This window comes from Eurytemora carolleeae, unplaced genomic scaffold (assembly GCF_000591075.1).
Source record: "Eurytemora carolleeae unplaced genomic scaffold, Eaff_2.0 scaffold954, whole genome shotgun sequence".
Lineage (NCBI taxonomy): Eukaryota > Metazoa > Arthropoda > Copepoda > Calanoida > Temoridae > Eurytemora > Eurytemora carolleeae.
This window is the reverse complement of record NW_019396849.1, coordinates 11,466-37,164: the sequence shown is the minus strand read 5'-3', so window position 1 is coordinate 37,164 and position 25,699 is coordinate 11,466. Positions and strand designations below refer to the sequence as shown.

The following is a 25,699-nucleotide window of genomic DNA, read 5'->3' as shown; positions in this document are numbered from 1 at the left end:
AACTCAATAATTAACACGGAGATGCATTATTTTAGTCTAACCGATATCTTGCAACTGTTTAACAACTCAATAATTAACACGGAGATGCATTATTTTAGTCTAACCGATATCTTGGAACTGTTTAAAACTCAATAATTAACACGGAGATGCATTATTTTAGTCTAACCGATATCTTGCAACTGTTTAACTCAACCGGCAGTAGTTCAAATGCGGATCCACCAGATTGCTGCAAATTCTTCAAATGTCGTCTTTTCAATAAAAATTCCAAAAAATCTTTCTGAATAATTAGAGATTATAGAAACTAATGATTGAATATGATTACATTTTAGATGATAAGATTAATTTCTATTTTCTTAACCTGTTTCTAAACAACTAATTAGGTCACTGGAGAATTTTGTTTACATTTTTGTCGTCGTTATTTACTAATTTAAAAAAAAAACAATTCTGAAAACGTATCCACCCAAAAGTACGATTTTGAACGTCGACTTTGCGCTCAAACTCAGGATTTACAAATCTTTTTACAAATTAATCCCAAAGATTTTGTCCACAATTCACTGCATACTCAACTACCTTACATAGCCGGTCTGCCCCTTTAAAACTCCTAAGATATGACGATCCTAAGGTTAAATTCAGTGTTCTGTCTTGAACATGTCCCGACTATTCAATGATTTGGCAAAGAAACAAGTTTACGTAGCCAGGAATCATGAATATAAGGAAATAGACAGTATAAATTCAGTACAGCGGTCTCTGAAGTCTCATTATTTAAGGGTAACCCTGTATCAAATTTATACAACAAAATTTACAACAAAAATACAGATTTTTTTGGATTAATAAAGCTCAACGAAAACATATGCAAAGTAAAAAAAAAAAAAAATTTTTTTTTTTAATTTTAGAAAAATTCACCTGAGACGCATTTTGATCAGCTTCACTAAGTCGTCCAATCTCATCATTTCAACATTTTATTTTAGTCTAACCGATATCTTGGAACTGTTTAAAACTCAATAATTAACACGGAGATGCATTATTTTTTAATAAACTCTTGTATAAAACGAAAAATATTAACGTTGTGGGTTGTAAAAGATGAACTACTTGATATATCCGTATCCAGGTGCACACCAGGTGTACACTCCAGTAGGCTAAATATACCGGAGATTAGTTTTATTATTAACTAGCTGAAGTAACCGGTGCGGTGTTGCCCGTGGAATTAAAAAAGGGTCCGCTCAGAAAATATCGCCAATTTGGTCAGCTAGGTTAACTTATTACTAAATATACATGAGGGAAAAGCTTTATTATATTGACTAGCCTGGGAACTGGTATTTATACTTTCACCTTGAAATTCAACCCACTCCACCTAGAATTCTCCCAAAGCTTCTGCTTCTCAATCAAATTATGAGGCATATCTGTTAAGCCGATAATGAAGTATGATCAGAAATCCAAACAAAAAGACATTGATTACTACTTTATAGTATAGTTAACTACTTAAATATAGTTTGGAACGTACACAAGTTTTGCCTAAACTTTTAGCCGAATCATCATTGAACAAAACTAAGTTCAATTTACTGTTATCTCCACACAGTCCTTTTTATTAAAAAAGCAACCGATATCTTGGAACTTGTTTAAAACTCAATAATTAACACGGAGATGCATTATTTTAGTCTGAAAAAATATTCAATACTTAGTGTCACCCCCAGCTTAAGGTACAATACCAAGCAAGAACATGGCCGAGTGAGTACTAGATAAGTAGTCTATATTTCAGATCAATTTAATTACAAATATTTTCAAATATATGAATATCACATGCCCTGTAAAATATAAATAATATCACATTATTGTTACAAAATACATTGTAAACAAAAATGAAATGGAATGTTTTGTTATTGAAAGGGACTGTCGTCGAAATTTCAAGTGAACCTCCATTTAAAAAAAAGTGTCATCACTGATTTACATCAGAGCTGGGAACTTTAGAATGGTGGATAGAGATCAATGCTTGATCTTTATCTCGAGACTAACCTAATCTTGTAACTTTTCAACCAATCAGAGTCGCGTATCAGAAGATAGAAACTTTGCGCGCCAAATAAGATTAAGATACAGATACGGGAGGGACTCTCTAATTTTGAAAAACCGGGTTTTGATTTTTCTGTACTATATGCAAAAAAGTGGATTAAGCAAAAATTTAAAAATGTCCACATTGGATATTTGAATTAAGAAGTTGGGATTAAAGGTATCTGTTTCTAAAGTTCCCAGCTCAGTACACGTGAAACCTTCATCTAATAAAAAATGTGGAAGATATTCGAATTTTTCTGAATTGAAAGCTTTGAAGAGTTTAGTTTTGACAATTATTTTTTACATAGAATTTAGTTAAAAATAACCAAGTTTTGAAAGAAGTAAACATTTAAACAAAACATCACATGGTACCGTTGTAAATTGGACACTTTACACATGGAATTAACGACTTAAGTCCCTTTATGTATATTTCGTAGTTGGAATGATTGTGTAAAGTTATAAATAACTTATTTTGAAACTTTTTTGTTATTCCATTGAACACAATATGAAAATACATTTGCATGAACTGATGTTATGATTTATTACAAGATTTTACGTTTAATTGCAACCCAGGACATAATTGTTTAAAAAATAAAAAAAATAAAAAATTTTTATAAAAACAAATTCTTGTTAAATTATTTAAGTTTTTTTTTAAATGGGAAATTATTTTTGAAAAGTTTTTTAAATCCTTTAGAAACGCGTTCTGAAAATTCGATGTACCCTATATTCAGCTTTGATTGATAGTCATTGATATAACTAGATATACATTGGTTGCAGCCTTATCAGGGGAATACAAAATCAATTATAAAATTGTGAAATAATAAAGAAAGTAAAAATTTTATAAATTGTTGCAGGCACTCCTTTAAAAAGCTTTGATTTTATATGAATTTTAATACAAAAAAATGTGAAAAATACATTGAATAAATAGTATAAATTGTTGCAGGCACTTTTTGGAAAAGCTTCGGTTTATCAATGTATATATTGTACAGTGAACAGCGTACACATTCATTTCTAAGTATAAAGGAAAAATATTACATTCTAATATTTATATATAAATAAATGTATTTTAATGTTATTTTCTTAGTTTTGGATGATATGACAATAAACATTTTAAAAAAGGAAAAAGGTTACTAACAATAATTAACGACACCCCTCATATTTGTACACTGTACAGGGAGACCCATAAAACTGTGGAATAGGAAGACGACTGTTCGACCCAATTTATAATTTTAAATGGTACAATAAACATGAAACCGATCAATTGTGTACATAAGTTCTTTTCAATTAAAACGTTAAGTTTTCAGCTAATGGTGAAACTTTTTGCTTTAAAACAACATAAATACACAAACATAATATTGCTTAAATATCGTCTTCATATACCACAGTTTTCTGGGTCTAACTGTGAACAATTTGAATTTCTAAGGGTTTACTTATGTATTAGAAAGATATGATTGATTACAGATAAATCACTAAGATCAGATCAAAGTCCACTATATAAATCACTAAGACATGAATTTTTAGATTTCATCTCCTTACTTAGCGGGTTTCCAGATATATCTCCTGGATAAAATATCTAGAAAACTGTGGAATTAGTTGGACTCTAGTTATAATTTGAATAGTCCAGTGAACAGCTGTGGTTTGTGCAGTGTACACAGACCCATTTCACTTAAGGTGGTTTTCAAGCTACTGACATCAGACTGATTAAATGTCGTCTTCTTATTCTAAGGTTGTATGATTCCCCCCTGTATGAGATAAATCTCTGAAGTGCCTAGATATATCTCCAAAGGTCGCAGATATCTCTAAAATTCCAAGATATATCTCTAAGATATAACTGAGTTGAAGCACTTGAGGATTGCATCTCTAGCGTATGGAATATAGGAGATAGAATACCACGTCATCGCCAAATACTAAACACAAATTATTATTCTTCAAACGAACAAAATTTTAGGTTAAAGGACTGTTAACGTAATTTTCAGTGACCCTACGTGCAAAAATAAAAAAGCCCGATTCACAATGGTACCCTTAAAAGGTGTGAATTAGATATCCATGTTTACAATTTTAAAAACTGATGTTTTCATTTGCCATTTTCTAGCATTTCTACTAGAGGAGAAACATTTGCCATTCTCTAGCATTTCTACTAGAGGAGAAACATTTGCCATTCTCTAGCATTTCTACTAGAGGAGAAACATTTGCCATTCTCTAGCATTTCTACTAGAGGAGAAACATTTGCCATTCTCTAGCATTTCTACTAGAGGAGAAACATAAACCTAGAAAATATAAATGACAATTTATCTTCCATATGATTGATCACTGATCAGGTTTCATGGATCGGTAGTGGATCAGGCATTGCCATAATTAAATAGAGGGTCACTTAAATCATGTTTACAGTTCCTTGAACACAAATCCAATCCAATCCAATCCAATCCAATCAAATCCAATCCAATCCAATCCAAATTCATAATTATCAAAAATCACAATAATAGGTTATCAGTAGCACAAATTAAATCAAATACCATTCGCCTTAATAAAAATAATAAATAAAAGGTAGGTTAGTACAAATCAATTTAGATACAAATTATTATTCATCAAACAAGCAAAATAATAGAGATTAGCACAAATCTAATCAAATTCAAATTCGTATTCATCAAACAAGCAAAATAATAGGAAATAGCACAAATCTAATCAAATTCAAATTAGTATTCATCAAACAAGCAAAATAATAGGAACTAGTACAAATCAAATTAAATTTAAATTAGTATTCATCAAACAAGCAGAATAATAGGAATTAGCACAAATCTAATAAAATTCAAATTATTATTCATCAAACAAGCAAAATAATAGGAATTAGCACAAATCTAATTAAATTTAAATTAGTATTCATCAAACAAGCAAAATAATAGGAATTAGCAAAAATCTAATTAAATTTAAATTAGTATTCATCAAACAAGCAGAATAATATATTATCACAAATTAAATTAAAATTAGTTTTCATCAAACAAGCAAAATTATAGATTAGCACAAGCCAAATCAAATCGAACCTGTAGAACAACAAAGAAGAGCGCCAGTATCTTCTTATCCCACCAAAATACAGAGCATAGAGTCAAGACCAGGGATAGAATCATCACAACCGTAGCGATCACACGAGTCTTCGCGAACATCTTCTGAATCTGCGCTACGGGTCCCATCAAGAACAATGTACTGGAAAAATATCAAAATCAACCTGAGTAAATAAAGAATAAAATTTACAAAAGATATTGTGAACATGTGAAATTTAGTTTCAGAGTACCATATGCACTTTCGGCCTTTTCTCGTGATCTTTAAAACAAAGCCACAAGTTGCTTTCTAAAAAATTTATGACCGCACCTCTAAGAGATTCTATAGAATTTCTAATTAAAATCCAGTGAACAAGTTCTTGAAAAATCTACTAACCTTGCTATAGATGTTATATTTCCAAAAGAATAAAGAACTCCGAATATCTTAATACTTCCTCCCAAGGCAAATGTTACAGTACCAATCACAGACAGAAGGATGCCTTAGAACGCAATAATTAAGGTTTACAAGGATCCAGTGTAGAAACGGTTGAAGGTAAACTTTTTCGAAAATTCCTGTTAACAGTTTATAGCAGCTCAATTTTAAATTCGTTTCTTGGAAAATTGCTTCAAGGGGGAAGGGATGATTTAAAAAAAGTACACAAAAGTTTAAAGGTTATACACGCCAATTAAAATTCTTTCAGTAGCCAAGGACAGAATTTTAATTACTTAAGCTATGTCGCCGAGCAGCATACTTCCGGTTCAAATTTGAACCACTGCACCGGAAGGATTTGAACCGGTGATATAAAATTGAACCGGCTGTTTGATGAATTTGAGCTAAATCGGTGATACAAACTTGAACTGGTTGTAGGGAGGTCAAATTCATTAAATTCCGTCCAAAGTCTATTTTTATTTTAAATGATTTTAATTTCTTCGAAAACAGAATTTTAAATTTCCATTTGACAACTGAATAATTATGTTTACCTATAAGAAAACAAATGCAGAATCCTTTAACTCTTGTACTCCAAGATAATGTGGACACGTCTATAGCCTTAAAATATATTTTTTTAGTTGTATTGACATTAAATATCGATCTTAATACTTTTCAGTGTAAACACAGCAATTCTAGAAATGCTTTAACTCAGAATTGCCAATTGATTATAGATCTACATTCGTAGTCAGCCCTAGAATTAAAATTTATCATCGGCCTGTAGACGGGTGAATACTATACATATACATCCTAGCTCTAATTTGAATTAAGAAACTAGTAAGTTTAGGATCAAAAGACTCAGAATTGCTTCTGGAAAATTTAAAAAAAAGGTCCAGTGCTTTCTGGATATGGATCCGCAAATGCGGTTCCCCAAATCCGGAACCGTATATAAACCAAAAACTCCTTGATCAACTTTTTGCTCTTAAACACAAATCTCTACTGTTAAACGAGATTATTCAAAACTGTTTAACTTCTGACCGGTCCATTAAGTTTTCGAGAAATATTCGCAAAAAATAATTATTTTTGAACATTTTTCATTTGTTTAAAAAAACTAGTATGAATATACTTTGAAGTAACATACATGATTTGGATCCGGATCCACATCTTACTAAATTCTAAAAAATAAGAGCGGTCAAAAAATTAATTAGATCAACATTATTTCAGTTGTATCGATCCTCCGACACAGATAGAGTCAAAGTAGATCAAATTAACCCAAGCTCTTAGCTCATATCTCAGAAGCTAGGTTCTCCGGAATGCAAATCTCTCATACCTCCTCTCTACCTGAGCAACTAATCCTTCATCCCTCCTCCCTACCTGAGCTACTAATCCTTCATCCCTCCTCCCTACCTGAGCTACTAATCCTTTATCCCTCCTTCTTACCTGAGCTACTAATCCTTCATCCCTCATCCCTACCTGAGCTACGAATCTAATCCTTTATCCCTCCTCCTCCCTACCTGTGCTACGAATCCCTTCTCCTCATCCTCTGCTTCATCCCGTCCCGTCAAAGCTTTCTTCAGTTTATCCATTTTATCTGAAAAAATGTAAAAAAAATATCACAGCCATTCGATAAATTCCAACTCAACTAACGATACTTCCTCATTACGAATTAGATTATTTCAGCTGGATATAGGTTTAACAAACTTAGCCTGAATCCAAACTCTGTACATCTTCAACTTTTTGCCTCGATTCACCTAGAAATAATTATGTCAAGATCTTATTGAATCAGATACTGAGATACAAGATATTAAGCTTTTTTAAGTTTTTATTTAATTGATAATATCACACTTTTGATAATAGTCTCCCAAAACTATATTTTAAACATTAACAATCAACACAGTTGGGAGTAGTGGAATACAGTCTAAAAATAATAATTAACAATAATATTTGAGACTGATAAAACACCTGAATAACCAGTAGTCTTTTACCAAAAATAGTCTGTGTCTGATTAAACCCCTGACTTGTAGTCTTCTGTCGACTATATTCTGTGTCTGGATGACCCCCTGACTAAGCTATAGTCTTCTGTCGACTGTGTGAACCCCTGACTAGCCTGCCTTCTGTCGACTGTATTCTGTGTCTGATTGAACCCCCGACTAACCTGTAGTCTTATGTCGACTTTATTCTGTGTCTGATGGAACCCCTGACTAACCTGTAATCTTCTGTCGACTATATTCTGTGTCTGATTGAACCCCCGACTAACCTGAAGTCTTCTGTTGACTATATTCTGTGTCTGATTGAACCCCTGACTAACCTGTAGTCTTTTATCAAAAATAGTCTGTGTCTGATTGAACCCCTGACTGACCTGTAGTCTTCTGTCGACTATATTCTGTGTCTGATTAAACCCCTGACTAGTAAATATATCGGTTATCTCTTCCTGCGTGAAAAAGTAGCATCGGGTTCCGTCTCCTCTCACGTAGAAATTATCCTAAAAATAATATTTTTTTCAAGACACAAAATATTTCCGATTTTGGTTTGGGACAATCATTGGTGACTGATTAGAACAACGACAATCCGGAGATTTCAATCTCTAGTTTAAAAAAACCTGCAAATATTCAGCTCTGGGCTACAGGGTTAACTAGAAATGATGAGACTTTAAGAGACGACTGTACAGAATTCATTCAGTCTTTGTTCTTACATCAAAGGTTTACTGCATCTATAAACTTGTTTTGAAAAACTACAGGTCGTCTTTAAAGTCTCATCCTTTGTGGGTAACCCTGTAAAACTCTTTTTTACAATTTATTCTTTTTGTTGGATAAATTAATTGAATTTCTTAACCTAGTTAAAATTTTGTTTTCGTGAACAGATGCGAAAATTTAAATTCTGTTTAGATATTTTTCCTAACCTCGATACCCAGCAGTCCAGAAATAATAGATCTGATGCCTTACTGGAATAATAATCATACTGCACCAGTGCACATGTAAATTGCCATATAGAATATGCTAATGGGTGGCAAATTAACATGTTTAAAGATCTTTTTTAAGAATATTTATTTTTTTACTATTAGCTCACTGTTACCTGTATACACCTCCCTTTCTTGAACCTAAGTTGCGCCATATCATACCTTCCATAATCCCTAAAGTAGAAGCACATTTTAGCAAAAATCTTTTCAATTTAATAAATTTTCACAAAAATGCCTAAATTCCTTATCAACTTTCCATCTTACTTTTCAGACTAACTTTTAGGAACCTAACGCACTTAAACTTGTCTTATTTATTCATAATTTCCTAATTCACTTACAATTTACTAACTCGTATTTAGTTGTCAAACTTGCTGACAAATTTAAAAATCACTTTTAACTAAATAAATATCTAACTTAATCAATAATTCACGAAAAAACCATCTCCTCCTAATCTTGTAAATAATAAAGTAGTAATTTTTGTCTGTCTGTTTGTTTGGTTGTGTGTCCAATCATAACTCAGAATTCCTTTGACATATGTGCCTCAAATTTTGATTGGGGAACCACGGGAATGTCGGTTTTGAAATTCTAAGTTGAGTAGGTCGACTTTTATAGAAACAAATTGCTAAAATCGTAATTTAAGACCAAGCGCGGGTAAACGGCAGGAGTAACAATGAGTAACCTGGGCAACGCTGGGTTCCCAAGCTAGTAAACTTTTAAATTCATATCTCACTAATGTCTGATTTGAATAGACTTCTTACTATTTCCTAAATCCCAACACATTTTCCCAACTTTTCTACTTCCTAACATACTTTATTTTAAATCCCAACTTTTCATGAAACAATTAATTAACCTGAAGAAGACCTGTCCTCCCGGTTTCATATATTTGAATATTTGGTTTGCAATATTTCTCATCTTCTCCGGGTGTATAGCAGACAGCACAAATATCAGCGTTACTATATCTAGGAGGAGAAACAAATATAATCATCTCTCATCTTCTCTTGTTGTATTGAATAGCAGAGAGCACAAATATCAGGTTACTCCGGGTGTATTGTATAGCAGAGCACAAATATCAGGGTTACTATATCTAGGAGGAGATACAATTAAAATCTCTCTTCTTCTCCGGGTGTACTGTATAGCACACAGCACAAATATCAGGGTTACTATATCTAGGAAGAGAAATAATGATCTAATGAAACTAAAATCAATGATATTTTTTGCACCCCTTTCCACATGTACAATCTTCAATTTAGAGTTTAACGCATGTATTGATTTTATTCCATCAAAAAAGTGTTATTCAGAGTTATAAATGATAACTCTGCCCTGCTAAATTAATTCTAGATCAAGATTTTTCCCGGGGCTATATTTTCTTGTAAAGTGAAGAAGGATGGTCATCAAACTTGTAATTTAAATTTCAATTTCACCTAAAGATTCTGGTTTAAATGGCGCCTCACTCCAGTCCTTAGTGACGTCACAGACAAATGAAAAACATCTTTTCTGAGAGAATTCCTTGTGCTCCTGAAATATAAAAAAACTAGTTTAGAAACCCAGCTTTGTCAGGAGTTTTCAGTTTTCAATTCAAAAGTCAAACCACGGAAATTGGAATTTTCAAACCAGGGTAAGAACATAAACGTGCTACTACCGAGTTCACAACACAAAATTGAGACAAATCGGTCTAGGGGTTCATGAGTTATGATCGGACATAAAAGTCAGAGATTATTACTTTATTTTAATAGACTATCATAATTGCAGACATCTATCCAAATAAGATATCATATAACGGGATTAACGACTAACGTCTAACAAGAAGTAGTTAAACTAATTACGGAATACGGACAGTTGAAATATTTGGAAACTAATTACGGAATACGGACAGTTGAAATACTCGGAAACTAATTACGGAATACGGACAGTTGAAATACTCGGAAACTAATTACGGAATACGGACAGTTGAAATACTCGGAAACTAATTAAGGAATACAGACAGTTGAAATACTCGGGAAGTGCAGCCGAGACTGCATTACAAAAGTGGTTCTATTAGATCCTGTCTGCATTAAAAGAACGTATTCATACCAATTTCACTTCTTTCCTAACAAAATAAATCCCAATGCAATTCAAACTACTTCTTCTCCAATCTCCCATCGTGAAAACTCAAAATATCTAAACTTGAATTTAATTCCAACTCTAACGAACCCAGGATCAAATTTTTAATTTCGTTTTTACTTTACTTTTGCGGTTTGCCTGTCACATGTCTACAACTTTCGTGATGAAAAATAATAAAATATGATTACGCAGTTCACTAATATGTTTCACTAACAATACCTCGACAAGATTAACAATATCTTGTCATGATTAACAATACCAGACAAGATTAAAAATATCTTGACAAGATTCACAATATCTTTTTTATAATTAACAATACATTAAAAAGATTAACAACATCTTGACAATATTAACAATACCTTGATAACATTAACAATACCTTGATAAGAGTAACAGTATCTTGACAAGATTAACAATACGTTGGCAAGATTAACGATACCTTGACAAGATTAACAATACTTTGGCAAGATTAACAATACCTTGACAAGATTAACAGTATCTGACAAGATTAACAATACTTTGGCAAAATTAACAATACCTTGACAAGATTAACAGTATCTTGACAAGATTAACAATACTTTGGCAAGATTAACAATACCTTGACAAGATTAACAGCAGTCTTGGAGAGATCACAGCAGTAAACCATCAACCCTGGCTCAGTATTTACCTACAATCAATCAATCAATCAATCAATCAATCAACCCATCAACCAACCAATCAAGCAATCAATCAGTCAATTACCAGTCAACCAATCCAACAGTGAATTGCGAACAGGAAAAAATATGAATTTATAAATAAAATCCTACACAAATTTAAAACCAAAATTATTTTATTTGCCGTTTAAATAAAACATAAATAACATTAAAAACATTTTTGCACCTCCAGAATTGGATACACTGTACTGCCAGTTCCACATCCGACCTCCAAAACCCTGATCAGAAACATAGCAATTAACTAACTGTCATTTTGGAACCTAGCTCATTAATTAATGAAAAAAAATTAACTTGACTTCAGACATTTGTAGATCTAAAAATAATTCAAATAATTTGCGTTTATGCAACAAAACTACTTGATCATTACGTGAATAAGGTTACATATAAAAAGTACATATGAATATAATACTGTAAAATTAAACTCCAAGAGCACAAGATTCTATTGCTAAGACTGCTTGAGCGAATATTTGTTATTGCTCATGTAAGTTGAAAAACAATTTGTTGCTCGGATGGTTTGAAGACTTATATTGCCCATTTGTCAAAGAACAATTTCTATTGCTCAGGTGGTTTTCAAGAAAAACTATTGCCAAGTATATTCTTACCCCCCCCCCCCTAAGGGGGAGTGGAAAAAGAAAAATTCAGCCTAAGGAAGAAAATTCAAGAAAAAAAGAGAAAAAAGAAAAAGGAAGGAAAAAGGGGAAGAAGAGAGAAAAAAGGGAGGAAAGGGGAGAAAAAAATATATTAAAAGAAGAAGAAACATACAGTGAATCCAAGATATATGAATACATAGCAAGAGTTTTTTATAATGTAGTATTACATATTTGAGATAAAATGCCGCGGAAAAAATGAGTTTAATATTAATATATCAATTGCATTCATATTTCAGGGCTAGTAACTTACCTCGAATTGAAAATAAAAAGAAGTTTCTTTAGAATTATCAAAAACCTTATGACGGTACGTCTATGTATTCATATATCTGGGATTCACTGTAATATATTAATATCACTGTATTAAGACGCAAATTCAAATGATATTTCTTTCCCTTTATTTCTGAATGGTGATATTATTACTTTCCCTAGTGGCTTAAGGGAAGAAAAAAACCATGATTTCCCCTACATATATAAAAAAAAGTCCCCCCCCCCTATGGGGAAGAGAAATCAGATATTTTAGAAAAGTTTCCTGTATTTGCTTTATACTGAGAACTGAGTCTCATTTCCCATTTGTATTTTAAGTTCTAATGGAAGAGAATTCAAAGAATCTTAAAGAACCTTTATTATAGCTAAGTGGGTCAAAACAAAGATTTAGTTTGTTACAGGAAAAAACAGTCATTCAGGCAGTGTGCCCGAGGACTCAGGCAGTTAGTATGTATTAAAGCCCGGTTTTATGCCTGAAGGGAGGGCTTTGGGTATGTAGGAAAAGTCAGAAAATTTCAACAGCCTCAGACCAATACTTTTGGAGTTATGTAAAAAGCAGGAATAGGGTTAACTGCTTGGAGTTATAATCAGCTTAGTGTCAAACAAGATTTTTTCAATTTTTCCAAAAACACAGGAAAATATGCAAAACCTTTTTGAGGAAAAGTATCATATTTTTTTCCCTTAATATCAATATCAAGTTTTGCCCCCATTTAAAAAGCTTAAAAGATTTTTTTTTTAAATCTCAGAGGGGACCTGGTTTTTGACCTTTTCAGGGTACCAAAAACACTCCATGATACAACCAAAATATGAAAAATTTTCTTCGCAAGGTAGGCGCTGCCCCCCATACAACCCCCCCCCCCGCTGCAGCAAACTTCTTTGAACTTTCCGTGGGCTGCGTCAAACTGTTAAAAAAACCTAATGTTTTGGTTGTGACATTTGAGAAAATGACTGTAAATTAAAGAATCAAGGTAAATGATGCAAAATGACTTAAAATAATGCTCAGGTAGTTTAAAATGATTTCTATTGCTTGGTGGTTTACAAGGATATATAATATATGGCTCAGGTGGTTTACAAGGATTTCTATTGCTCAGTTGGTTTTACACTGATTTCTATTGCTCAGGTGGTTTAAAATGATTATATTGCTTGGTGGTTTACAAGGATATATAATATATGGCTCAGGTGGTTTACAAGGATTTCTATTGCTTGGTGGTTTGCAAGGATATATATTATATAATATATGGCTCAGGTGGTTTACAAGGATTTCTATTGCTCAGTTGGTTTACACAGATTTCTATTGAGATTTCTATTGCTAAGGTTGTTTTACACTGCTTTCTATTGCTCAGGTGGTTTTACACTGAATTCTATTGCTCAGGTGGTTTAAAATGATTATATTGCTTGGTGGCTTACAAGGATATATAATATAGTGCACAGGAGGTTTACAAGGATTTCTATTGCTCAGGAGATTTAGAAGGATTTCTATTGGTCTGCTGGCTTAGTAGGATTTTGATTGTTTATGTTCCTATAATGTGAGTTCTCTCCGAACCATTCCTCTCCGGTCCTAAGTTCTTCAACCTTGCTCCGATCAAGGATATCAAGTTCAGCATCACATCTAAAATTAAATATCTTTATTGATCATAGATATATATTTTGACATTTTAACAGTTTTCTTTTCATATTTGTTTTCAAAAACTGCACAACTCATAAATTTAAATAAAATTTGTGTCAAAATTAAATGGCACTTTTTTATTCAATACATTTTTTTCATATTATTTACATTGAATGTTATTCTTATCAAATGATTTTTTTCTGTTACGATAAACTTTTGTATTCAATTGTTGCATGAGTGAAGTAACATACTTATTCCCCTCGACCTCGTCGCTATTTTCCTCTTTATTCTCAGCAGATTCTTCTGCTAGCGCTAAATCTGGGTCTTTTGTGTTCTTTGTATATACTCTGACCGGTGCTCCTCTATCAAAAGATATTCAAAATTTTCATCTTTCCTTTTACAACGTGTCGTAGTTAGAAAGTAAATATAATGGACCTGAATAAGAAGGTGAAATATGGCAAGGCATAAAAAATGCATCAGTGGTCGCCATAATATGGTGGCATGGAAAGCCAAAAAATCTTTTTACAACAAACACACTTTTTCGAAAGAATCAACACATGGTTAATTGTTAATGTGAGCATGCACCTCAAGCGTTATTAACAAATGTTTCTGGCAAATTTCAAGGACCACTGTAAAATGAAAAATCATTTACAAAAAGCTTCGGCTACTTTTGTTGTTAAATATCTTCCTGTATTTTGGGGCCAGGTCTGGGAACTCCGTAAATAACCAGTTTCGGTCCTAGTTCACCAACCAATAAGTCAACCGTTTGATCAATCAGTTATAAAATTTTTAAAAAAAAACATAAGGGACTTATCACAAGTACAATGTTACAGATACAAAAATCAAAATTAAAACTAACAAATTATTATTTTTAATTTAATTGTTTTTTCAAGATTGACAAATTGTTTTCCTTGAAAAATCTGTTTTGATGTATTCCATAAAACGTATCCCAATATTCATCAGCTTTCTTTTCATAACCCTCCGCGGCATCCTCAGATACTCTGATATCGGCAGCTTCTTTAATAGCAGCTGCTGCCGCCTCTTCCTGAAAATGATTGATAATTTAAAGGAAGTATAAGCGTAACTTTATGTGACCATCAATGCAAAGATGGTAATGCCTAATTCACAACGTTACCATTAAAACAGTTATCTGATCAGTAATGTGGAAGATATTGTCGATTTTTTAGGTTTGAAGTGTTAAATTCTTATTCTTATTCATATTGGTTTTCTACAGGAGAAATGCGTAAGTTACTTTGTAGAGAAACATAGTAAAAAATAATCAGTTTACAAAATACAAACATAAAAAATAAATCAGTCATGTGGAAGATATCAGCGTTATTCTACCTTAAAAGATGTTTAATTCTGACAATGTCCTCTATTGTCTCAGTAAACTAAATTTGCAATTTACTTTTCAAAAAACACCGCAATTGAAAATGATAATCTATTTTTTATCAGACAACTTTTATGGATATCGGTGTGAATCAGATCTTACAATGAAGGGTGACTTAAAATAACGTATACAGTCCCTTTAAACACAAACTAACTAATATCTCGAAAGTAAAAACCTTTACCTGTCCTTCATCCCATTCTACATTGTCCCAAGCATTATGCTTGAACACGTCCTCTCCCTCCCCTAGGACGCGTCCTCCGAACTGAGGACGTTTTCCCTCCTCTCTGGTCATTTTAATATCTGAAAACTGTTACATAGCAACATACCGTCATATTATACTTTATTATTTAAGAACTAGGATTAAATATGACAAATACTGAAAAAGTTAATTGCATATTAAATTAATAATATATTTAAAAATAAAAATAAAAGTTTAGATGACACGGTGATACTTGAATTAAAAAATTTCTTCAAGATCTTGGCTTTGTACTTCACGGATAAGGTAGAAGAGATCGGAACTAAAATTCGTTTTTTTCTTTTTCTTTAGTATTAAAAAGAGAATAACAAAAATAATCAGAGCAAGACAACGAAATATAGCTTACAGGTATCTAATGAGCAGGATTAGAATCCACAGGATTAAATACAGCGGATTAAATAAGCAAGATTAGAGTTTCAAAGAAATGCTAGGATTAGGAAGCACCCACAGTGAATACGAACTCCAAGCACCCGAACTTGAGCCTGCTTCCATGATGAAGAATAGCACTTCCCTCAAATTCGTCCAGACCTTGTTCCGGGGTACCGTTACAGTAGCAGGGAGTCTGGACTGCAGAAACTCCGGCCATAACAGGAACTGAAGCAACCAACTTAGGCTTCTTTTTGTACCTGATTAATATTGAATTTGTGTGAAATTATAAAAACCAACTGAGCAAAGGTGGTTGAATTTCTGTCCCCACAATTGTATTAGCTCTATGAAAAGTTGTCCGAAATTGGAAAATATGTCCTACAAACTTTTTATGAGATAGAAACAAAATAATCTTTATCTTACCTGTTTTCAACGCACCGTACATCCAGGCTGTACAAACACTCATCAACCCAAGTACCATGTCTGCTGTAGTTGATCAGCTCGTACTGACCGCTCAGCTCGTCGTAGAAGAGAGTAGCGTGTCGGTCAGAAACCAGGCAACATGAACCAAAATCCCTGAACAAGAAAAATGATTCTGAACAATTTAAAGCGTGGGATGGGCGTTTTCATTCAGTTTTAAATCAGAGCCGGATTTGTTTTTACAACTTTAACTTACCCCCCCCCCCCCCACCTCCCCTTCCTCATGTCATATTTATTTTATTTTCAAAACATTTCCTTTATTTCAGCTTTTAAAAGATCGTGTTTGCTTATAAGTATAAAGTAATTTGTTCCCTACTTTTAATATTTTCTGGATTCATATTTAGTGATTACAAATATATCTTATTCAGCATTCATTAATACGGAAATAGAGTCCTAACACAGGGTTTGTGATCTACATTTTACAAGTTTAATGAAAGACCTGAGATTAAGCTGTATACCGGAGCCGGTTCCTATATCCAGGGATCTATACTGCAGGTAGAACGGTAGCTTCCTCGACCCTACCGGAGTAAGAGAAGCACGAGCTCGAACTCGGGATTCAAGCTGACTTAATCTAAATCAATTAATCAATAGAACCAGCCGAAAATGCGCATGTTAATAATGAAAAAACAGGTTTCTACCTTGAAGGAAGAATATTCTGGATTTGTTTTGAAGCCAGGTACTTGAGCACAATAGGATCTAGGTTGTCAACCTCCGGGGTGCTTGTTAGGTAATCCTAGAATATATCATAAAATGCGACTGTTCCAGAATTTGATATCATGATTTCAATTACACTTTTACTTAAATTCAATCTAGAGATTCTGACATTTAAATTTATAAATTGTAATCCAAAAAATATTAGATAATTTATTTTCCACCTGAAGCTGTTCCATCAGTTGAGATTCCCCTGCGACCTTCCCTGACATCCCGGAGATAGTGGAACTGTTCGGAGACTTTTCATCCTTCTCCTCAAACCCGTCCCGACTTGGAAACCTTTCCTGACATCTTAAACTCTCTCCCCGACCCATCTTCTTTTTTAGTAGAGCTGTTTGCAGAGAAACCAGAGATGAAACCCATTCAAGTTCATCTTCACTTCGGGTCTCAAGAATATCTATCCGTTCACTAATCTGAGATTCAAAGGACGGTTTACTTGGTTTAATGGGAGCTGATGGTTTCTGAACAATTGCTGATTTACCTAGTTCCACTGGAAGATTGGTTTGCTTTGGCCAACTTGGGGTCTCCTGAGAGGTGTTACCATTTTCTGTGTGTACATTGCTCACTCCTTCTTTGATCTGAATCCCGAGTTCACTTTCAGGAGAATCATTGGTTTCCAACTCTACTTTGGAAGCTTTACAAGTGTTAGGAGTATCTTCAGCAGTCTCATCAGTTTCAGGAGAAAAGTTTTCATCACAATCTAGACTTGATTCAGTCCTAATCTTGGGTTCATCATCTTCAGCCGGAGACAGAGATTGATCCTCGGAATCTTCCAGGTTTGGTTGGAGTCTCCGGTTAACTGTCGGATCCTTCCATCTATCATATCCAGGTCCAGGAAGTAGGGAGGGAGGTTGAGAATACTGAACCTTGATAAAGGTCGGAACCTAGAAATTCAAAAATTAGATATTGAAATACAAAATTAAAAAGAAAATTGTAATTTCAAAAAAAATATATTTTCCTCATTGCTGGTTTAGGTTCCATTAAAAACCGTTGTAAACAGAACATACTAATTAGGTTGACAGGTCCTTTAAGACGAATTACCTGAACACGCTTTCTCGCGGCAACGGTAGCAACTCGTCGCGTAAACATTGGGTTCTTTCGCGCACATTTCTTTAAAAACTGCAGTTTAACCGCGTGACCGTCAAGCTGCTGATTTGCAAACTTATCCCATAAGTTGACCCGCTCCGTGAGGCGACTGGAGGTGAGACGTGAGTCCAGGAGACTTTCAACATGGTTCGGACACATCCAGACATCACTTGGTATCTCAGCCAAGGGGGGATCCAAGCAGTCCATATGGAAAACACAAGGACAGAAATCACACTGGACTAGAGGTCCGAGACGGCTGGACCTGAAATAAATTGTAAATTGATGAAATCAGAGTGAGCATAAACTCTTTAAACCATTTTCATATAAAAATCTTTGTTGTCCGACAAAAAATCAATCTAAAACGAAACTTGACTTATTGGCTATTGTCGCTATTTTCACCAGATTTTAAGGAAATCTAAGAAAATAATTATAAATCCGCGAGTTTCAAAATTATTAGCAACTAATCGAAAATGTTATAAAACTTTATGAATGTATGTCACTGATAAATGGTGATAAGAAAGTAGAGGATGTCGGAGGGGGGNGACGTGGACTGTGAGTTCCCTACTTCTAATAGAATATATTCCCTGCAAAAGTATTACCTGACACAAGTGTAGCAAAGTTTAGGTTTACCCCTGTTCTCACCATCCTCTGCCGCGTGTAGTCTAATAATAAAAATAAATTTATAAGACACCAAATAATACAACATGGATAAATTTATCCCAAAAATAATGCTGAATTTATGGAACATGCATGAACTTTGAAGAATCAATTATGATCCCTATTTACCATAGCCGTGTATTACTGCATTTTCCTAAGAAGATAGGGAATTATATACCTGAGACGTCGTTCCTCCGTGGACCATTTCCAAGCGTAGGGAAACTTTTCAGGAACATGGATATTCTTCGGCAGCTGGAACTCTTCCGCATTCTAAAATTAGAACAAAAAAAAATTAGTTTAATCAAATAAAACCGGAATCGATAAGCAATAAGTCAATATCTCTCCGTACCGATCTATTCTATTAGGTTAGATCACACAATCAACGGTCCCTTTGTTTCCTTATTTCGCACTTATTCTTCAGGTGAGGTGGTAACTTTTGAATAAATGGAGTAAATTGAACTCATTTTAGCCATTCAAAAGTTTCCAGCTTTTAACTATAACAAAATTTAGTTACGGAATTTTTTATATTATCAAGTGATTAAGTATTCAGATGGTATACCTGAATATTGGCTGCCTCTCCTAGAGCTTTAAACAGCGTAGATGTAGTTCTAGGTTAGTTTATACCTGAATATTGGCAGCCTCTTCTAGAGCTTTAAACAAAGCTGATGTAGATGTAGTTCTAGGTTTCCTCGCTAGGTTGGTTTATACCTGAATATTGGCAGCCTCTACGAGAGCTTTAAACAGTGTAGATGTAGTTCTAGGTTTCCTCGCTAGGTTGGTTTATACCTGAATATTGGCTGCCTCTACTAGAGCTTTAAACAGCGTAGATGTAGTTCTAGGTTTCCTCGCTAGGTGCTCAGCGTAAATATCAAAGTAGTTCTGGCGTCTAAAAAGTATATTCGTTTTTTTTGATTAACTGAAATTCCGGGGTGGGTGGGGTAGGACAATATACAAAATATTTACCCCTTAAATAACGAAAACCTCAATAGACAAGATGTTTATTTTAAATAACACTTGAATGCAATGACACCAAACCTGAGAGGAGGGTTGGTTGAGTTGGTGACCAGATCCAGGAACTCTGATTCACTGTACTCCTCCTCTGTACTGTTATCATTATACTTCGTCTTCTTCAACATCCTGATGCATGAAGTAAACATTATTTTCATAGCAAAGCCTTTTCTCATTATTCAAAACATTATTTTTCTCGTTAAACTTTAGTTCAACAAATTCTGCTGGTCTACCCTTAGTTTTGCAAAGTCTTTTTGCGCCCTTATATTAATACCTTTTAGAGCCATGCTAATTTGAATCACCTTGCATTATTTTGTCGTATCTTTATTCAATGTTATTTAATCAATTTTTGCTGCAACATTGAATTGTTATGTCGATCTAAACATTTATTAAAAACGCATAAATCAGAATGTACATGATGATACAGTACTTTATTAAAGATAAAAAATTCCACCTTAATCTCTTAACAGAAAGAGGAGAATTGAAGAATAAACTAACTAAATAAAAATGTACTGTCAATTGTATATTGTATATATTAATTTGTTCCTAATTTGTTGTGACCTCAAGTTTTTCAAGTTATTTTTTTTTTAATTCACCCATTTGAAATATTTCGATTCATCCAATCAATCATTCTGTTCTTTTACCTTGTTGCTCGTTTTGGTCTCATGTCCTCTCCATCCAGAGGTTTTCGTTTCTTCGGCCTCCAATCATGATCTCCAACCTGGTCAAATATTATACCATAATTTTACGTCTACGATACATTTTTTTAAAAATTATTTTCTTAAAAATAATTGGAAAAAAATGAAGAAAATACTGATTTTCAGGGAAAATAACTCAGCTTTGAGATAAAAATTATCACAAAAGACATTCAGTTTGTCCTTCTCCGCTTCAATCTTGATCTTGCTCTTTTCAGCATCAGGTTTTCCTTTACTCTTGTCAGCTTCACCTTTACCTTTACTCCTGTCCAGAGCAGATTTTTTACTTAACTCTAGTTCTCCTTTTTCTGCCTTCTTGCTGACAGCTGTCTCTACTGACAGCCCTGGTGTTGTCAGCTTCTGAAATGTAAAAAAATATTTTTGAATTTCTTGAATTTTAGCAGCAATCACAGACCAAATAATGCTTCCATATTAATTGTATTCTAAACATTTCATTTTCCAGAGTTAAAAGTAGTGCTTAAGATCCATTTAATTTTGATGCGGATCCGGATTCTGGATCCGCACTGAAAAAAAATGGATCCGGATCCAGGTCATTTCTTTAAGATTTACTAATTTTTTTAACAAAAATTAATTTTCAAATTTTTTGTTTTAGTTTTTCGCTTATTTTTATTCTAAAACTTAATGAACTATTCAGAAATGAGGAAATTTTTATAATCTCTTTTTTTCAATAGTTCAAAGCAGGGTTTTAGGAGTAAAAAGTTGTTTTTGCAGTTTTTGGTCGATATTTTACCCCTTGGATCCGGATCCAAGAAGCCAAAATCTTGCGGATCAGCACTGGTTAATAGGAACTGCAGGCGTAATTTCAAGAGACCCTCCAATTTATGAGCGGTAGGTTTGACATACTATCGTAGATTAGTTTTAATACAAGAAATTCAAGAAAAGAACTATTTGATTTGTACCTGTTGATCAGGATGACCAGCGAAACATTTTATACACATCCAATCCCCTTCAGGTATATCCTCATCCTTCAGCAACATCAATCAATCAATCAATCATCAGAATCTGCGGTGAAATCAATATAACTGTAGAATACAAAGACGCCATTGAGCAATTCACTTGTTTGTGTCTGAATGACTAGATTTCTAGTAAGTCAAAGGAGTCTGTGTAGTGTACACTGCACCATCGCATTGTTTCAGGTCTATTTAACTAAGTCGTCTTCCAATTCTGCAGTTTAATGGGTCCCACTGTAGAAACAAGAAATAATCAAAATAATCACTTTTACTTTTCTTAAAATTGTAAATATTTGATTATTTAAATCTTAAAAATTTATCACAAATTCTGTTAAATTATTAAACAGATGCGCAACTCTAAATAATGTCTCTGACAACCCCCTCCCCCCTTTATTTACAATTAATGAATTCACTGATTGATTAATTTCCTCTAGCGGTGGATCGTGGCAGTGGAGATGAAAGGAGGCGGGACAGGAATCACAGCATATAAGTGCTCCGCCTTCTCGACATGAGTCGCAAGTATCGTGGTTGTGTCCCCGGCCAGGCCGACGAAAATATGGATGAAGTTCTGCGTCCCTGTTTAAAATATCAACTTAAATATAAGTGCACTCAATTTTTGTTAACATAATTCTTTTTATCAATTAGAATATTGATTGCTATGTTATTTTATACAACTATAAAGCTGTAAAAAGCGACTGGAAATTAATCTCATTAAAAATTCAAAATAACACATATTGAGATTAAAAAGTAAAAAAAAATGGGTTTTTTGATAATATCATTGACCATCATTTGGTTTCCAAATTATCTTCCTAGTAGTGCATAGGATCCATAAAAAATGGACCCGGAACCAGGTCATGAACATTTCTTTAAGATTTACTGATTTTTTCAAGATAAGTATATTAAGGGTATTTTCAAATTATTTTTCTTTTTTCCCCGCTGAATATCATTTTAAAACTTGAAAACGATTCGGAGAAACGGATATTTTTAATATTTTTCCTAAGCACCGTCTCCAGGCTTACCTTTCTGGAGGATATCCTCCTGGAGGTTCAAACAATTTCAGCATTTGATCCATTACTGAACCAGACTCAGTACCTCCAGTCGCCATTTTTCTGTAAATTTGGAATATTTTTAACAAGATCAATTTATTTGCTTTGTAGGGTACAAAAATAGTAAACAGTTTAATATCACAGATATTATATTTATAAAAGTGAAAAAAGATCTACAATAAAGTATAATAACTAATTTAAAGAATTTAATAAAATGTAAATATTCAAACTAAATGCATTTAACTGGAAGCCCTGTTTAAAAAGAACTGCTTAATTAGTGCAAGCTAAAGGTTTGTTCCAAAATGTGAAGGTTTTCATAAATACAAGGGGGGGGTGGGGATCAACGTCCAATCTAGGAAACCTGATGAATTGGTAACTATAGTTTGCTCAAGCGATGTCTAATGTTTACCCTTAAGACAATAATAGTCAATTAGATATCAGAAATTAATAAACTTTCTTTAAACTAAAGTTTGGACCATTAGCCCAACCATTTATCCAGAAATGGATAAAACAGTGGTGAATATTCCTAAAAAAAATTCCTTCATTCTTAAATAACATTATTTCACATAAAAGTTTTTAGCTTTTCTTAGTTTAAAAAAAATCTTATTCTTAAAAAAAATCTCATTTTTTAAATATTTTTAAAATCATACCTCTGGGATAAAAGTAAATTTTCATATTTCTAATTGTTCCTGTAACTTTCTAAATTATAGTTTTTCAATGTTGTCAAACCAGGCAGGCGGCAACATCAAAGAAACTCGGCCTAGGCGGCAACATCAAAGAAACTATCAATGAGCCCAGACACCTGGGCTGGAGTGTATTTAATATATTTATCCGTATTCTTGGTAAACGGAACATTTACATATTTATCATAGAAACTGTTGTACTTAGGGAGTATATACTCCTTGTTATCCCTCTTCAAGGACTCCCGAAGCTCAACATCAGGAATTGAGTATCTAAAATATATCTAAAATTAGATTTATTAAATAAACAGGGTAAATACTAAATAGAAAGCTGTGGAATAATTCTTGTCTTCTTTTTTGTTGTAAATTAACTAAAAATTGATATGTAGAAATTTGTATTACTGATGAATATCATAAAATACTCAGGGCACAGTTTAGAATTTATCAGTTACTAAATACATATATGTATTACTCTTAGTCAAGTTTTTTTCTGAAGATACAACTGAAAATTTATACATATATATTTATTTTAATAATTAAATTCCGCAGTAAAAAAATTATTTTTCCAAATTATTTTAAATATAGATATGAATCTTGAAAAATTAAGAAAATGATTCGTGAGGCGAATGTTTCGACAAAGGTACTCTAATCCTAGTTTATCAAAATAAAAACCAACAATCATTCATTCTGAAATAAATTAATTTAAGTAAAGTAATACGAGATAAAAGCTAAAACATAAAATAATACGATAGAAAAATTAATCAAAACCTTTTCTGAGTAGCTGTGATCTCTTCAATTTCATGATTAAACCCAGAGAATTTATCCTAAATACGTTTATTCTTAGAACAGGTTGCTGCGTAGATAAAATAAATCCACATAAACAAGTATCTGGTATCAATCCTGATATTCTGGATCATTCATTCATGGGTTAAAGGGATACACCCTGCAAGAGCAGTGCAAACCCCAGAAATTGGCACTAGTTTAAGAAAGACGACATTTAAATTATTACTTAATCATTTAAATTGTAGTGTACATTCATTCAAATTAAAAATTATAAAGTAAAATTCAGACGAATTAAACTGTACACCATGTGCAAGTAAACTCTTATGTTGAATGTTAATATCTCATCATCGTTCTTTGTTGAAAATCTTCACTTATCTACCAGTTATTTCATATGGTGGTTAGTCACTTAAACTAACGTCATAGGAACTATTATTATTTTCACGTTTGTTCATATAGACATTTATGTTAATTTTTGCTATCTAGTTTTTTGTTTTTCATTTAACATATTTTGTTTTTCGATTTAAATTTTAATTTTATGTCATAATTTTCTACAAAAAAAAGTTGTCCAAATGAACTTCTCTTTTCTTATAGTGGCCCTTGTAATGTAATCTTTATTCAAACTGCTACGATAGCTTATATGATGGATAAACAAACAATTGTCGAAACATGCAATTGCTCAAACGACAGTAGGTCGGACAGTATAGCATCTCAATATAAACGTTCTAGCAGCATAGACTAAATGTCGTCTTGCTTAAACCAGTGCAGATTAGGGTTTGCAAACCTCTTGCATGGTAGTAAATCATAGGAATTCAATTGTTACACTCCCCCTAAACAATGAATTAGATATCAAAATTTGTCAACCTTGAATAGATAAATTCTGACAATTTCCTTCCTTGTCTTAAAATCACTATTAATATGGAGCCCAATTCAGATTACGTCAACAGACCAAAAAACTAGTTTTTATGGATTTATTTTGATGCCAACGTTAAGGCGACTTCCGCGCGTGAGTCAAGTAAAAAGTACAATTTTTAAATTAAAATAATATTGAACATGTTGTTCCCCTTTATTGTAAAATCTTTAAGGACTCTCTTCCTCCTTTTCTAAGTTAAGATCTAATTTTTTTCATTGATTTCACCAGCGAGCATTTTCTCTTCGCAGCTCAGTGTTGAACGCAAGAAATAAAATCCTTGGCGTATTTTTTTAAGAGACTCTTATACGTTATTAAGAACTAGCTAGAGTGCCTGGCGTTGCCAAAGTTTATACTTTTGATAATGGTCAAAGTTACTCCCGCCGTTTACCTACCTGCACTTAATTAAATCAGGATTTTTGCTGAAGTGCTTGGCGTTCACCCTCATTGTATTCTGTACACTGTACCCATGGGCTTCCAAAACATATCAGCCAATAAGGTCTAGCTGTTTGGCCAGCTATAGCTTCATGCAAAATGATTTATTATATATTAAGATTACCAAATATCCGACGAAACATTTTGCCCCGAAAGAACAGCGTAGAAACCTTAAACCGAGACATGACGGGTGGCTGATTAAAGGGGATGGTGGAGTTGGCACATTTGATGTAGGGGGGGGGGGCCCTGCCTTCATTTTTGGTTCAAATCTTCCAATTTTTTGGATGCACGCCTAATTAGGGTTCGAAATTCCTATAATAAAATCAAATTGAACTTTAATGACCTCTAATGACCTCTAATGACCTCTAATGACCTCCACAAATAGAAAATATTTCAACTATGGCTTAATGCATATCAAACGAAAGCTAGGAACCCAG

General features: G+C 33.2%; 5 protein-coding genes across 13 annotated transcripts in view; all 5 read right to left on the bottom strand.

Annotated features, from left to right (window-relative positions):
• The window catches only part of LOC111709368 (uncharacterized), an 8,178-nt gene extending 7,077 nt beyond the window's left edge, over window positions 1–1,101 (bottom strand). The window contains exon 1 of one of the 4 annotated variants that reach the window (XM_023483019.1): window positions 904–1,101. In XM_023483019.1, coding sequence (XP_023338787.1) covers window positions 904–950 — 47 coding nt within the window. In that variant the 5' untranslated portion in view covers window positions 951–1,101. The remainder of the gene's footprint in view (window positions 1–903) is intronic. The other 3 variants (XM_023483018.1, XM_023483017.1, XM_023483020.1) reach the window with 3 other exon arrangements.
• A 1,352-nt stretch (window positions 1,102–2,453) lies between these two features.
• LOC111709374 (vesicle transport protein SFT2A) lies at window positions 2,454–7,110 on the bottom strand. 5 transcript variants are annotated; one of them, XR_002766839.1, is made up of 6 exons: window positions 7,017–7,110; window positions 6,057–6,123; window positions 5,473–5,575; window positions 5,082–5,241; window positions 3,424–3,950; window positions 2,454–3,231 (listed from the first exon to the last, which is right to left on the bottom strand). XR_002766839.1 is itself a non-coding variant. In XM_023483026.1 (5 exons), exons 1-5 carry the CDS (start codon window positions 7,086–7,088, stop codon window positions 3,864–3,866), a joined length of 489 nt encoding a protein of 162 aa, XP_023338794.1. In that variant the 5' UTR covers window positions 7,089–7,110; the 3' UTR covers window positions 2,454–3,863. The 5 variants fall into 5 exon arrangements, 1 of the variants encoding a protein (XP_023338794.1); XR_002766840.1 differs by having other exon boundaries at window positions 2,454–3,209; XR_002766841.1 differs by having other exon boundaries at window positions 3,444–3,950.
• On the bottom strand, window positions 7,093–15,487 carry LOC111709371 (methyltransferase-like protein 2). 2 transcript variants are annotated; one of them, XM_023483021.1, is made up of 12 exons: window positions 15,363–15,487; window positions 14,702–14,836; window positions 14,480–14,529; window positions 14,043–14,153; window positions 13,705–13,794; window positions 11,438–11,489; window positions 11,157–11,225; window positions 9,880–9,973; window positions 9,309–9,417; window positions 8,575–8,632; window positions 7,862–7,984; window positions 7,093–7,253 (listed from the first exon to the last, which is right to left on the bottom strand). In XM_023483021.1, exons 1-12 carry the CDS (start codon window positions 15,471–15,473, stop codon window positions 7,179–7,181), a joined length of 1,077 nt encoding a protein of 358 aa, XP_023338789.1. In that variant the 5' UTR covers window positions 15,474–15,487; the 3' UTR covers window positions 7,093–7,178. The 2 variants fall into 2 exon arrangements, with proteins under 2 accessions (XP_023338789.1, XP_023338790.1); XM_023483022.1 differs by lacking the exon at window positions 7,093–7,253 and adding an exon at window positions 8,402–8,443 and having other exon boundaries at window positions 7,897–7,984.
• On the bottom strand, window positions 15,481–22,542 carry LOC111709365 (PHD finger protein 12). Its single transcript, XM_023483011.1, has 15 exons — window positions 22,431–22,542; window positions 21,840–21,987; window positions 21,361–21,426; window positions 20,612–20,800; window positions 20,390–20,466; window positions 19,773–19,874; window positions 19,524–19,623; window positions 18,916–19,007; window positions 18,680–18,742; window positions 18,036–18,342; window positions 17,159–17,878; window positions 16,922–17,016; window positions 16,723–16,854; window positions 16,227–16,379; window positions 15,481–16,063 (listed from the first exon to the last, which is right to left on the bottom strand). The coding sequence occupies exons 1-15, from the start codon at window positions 22,514–22,516 to the stop codon at window positions 15,871–15,873; spliced, it is 2,523 nt and encodes an 840-aa protein (XP_023338779.1). The 5' UTR covers window positions 22,517–22,542; the 3' UTR covers window positions 15,481–15,870.
• The window catches only part of LOC111709372 (exocyst complex component 7), a gene marked incomplete in the record, with an annotated part of 9,116 nt that continues 5,934 nt past the window's right edge, over window positions 22,518–25,699 (bottom strand). The window contains 3 exon segments of the mRNA XM_023483023.1: window positions 22,518–22,983; window positions 23,108–23,410; window positions 23,906–23,961. Coding sequence (XP_023338791.1) covers window positions 23,218–23,410; window positions 23,906–23,961 — 249 coding nt within the window.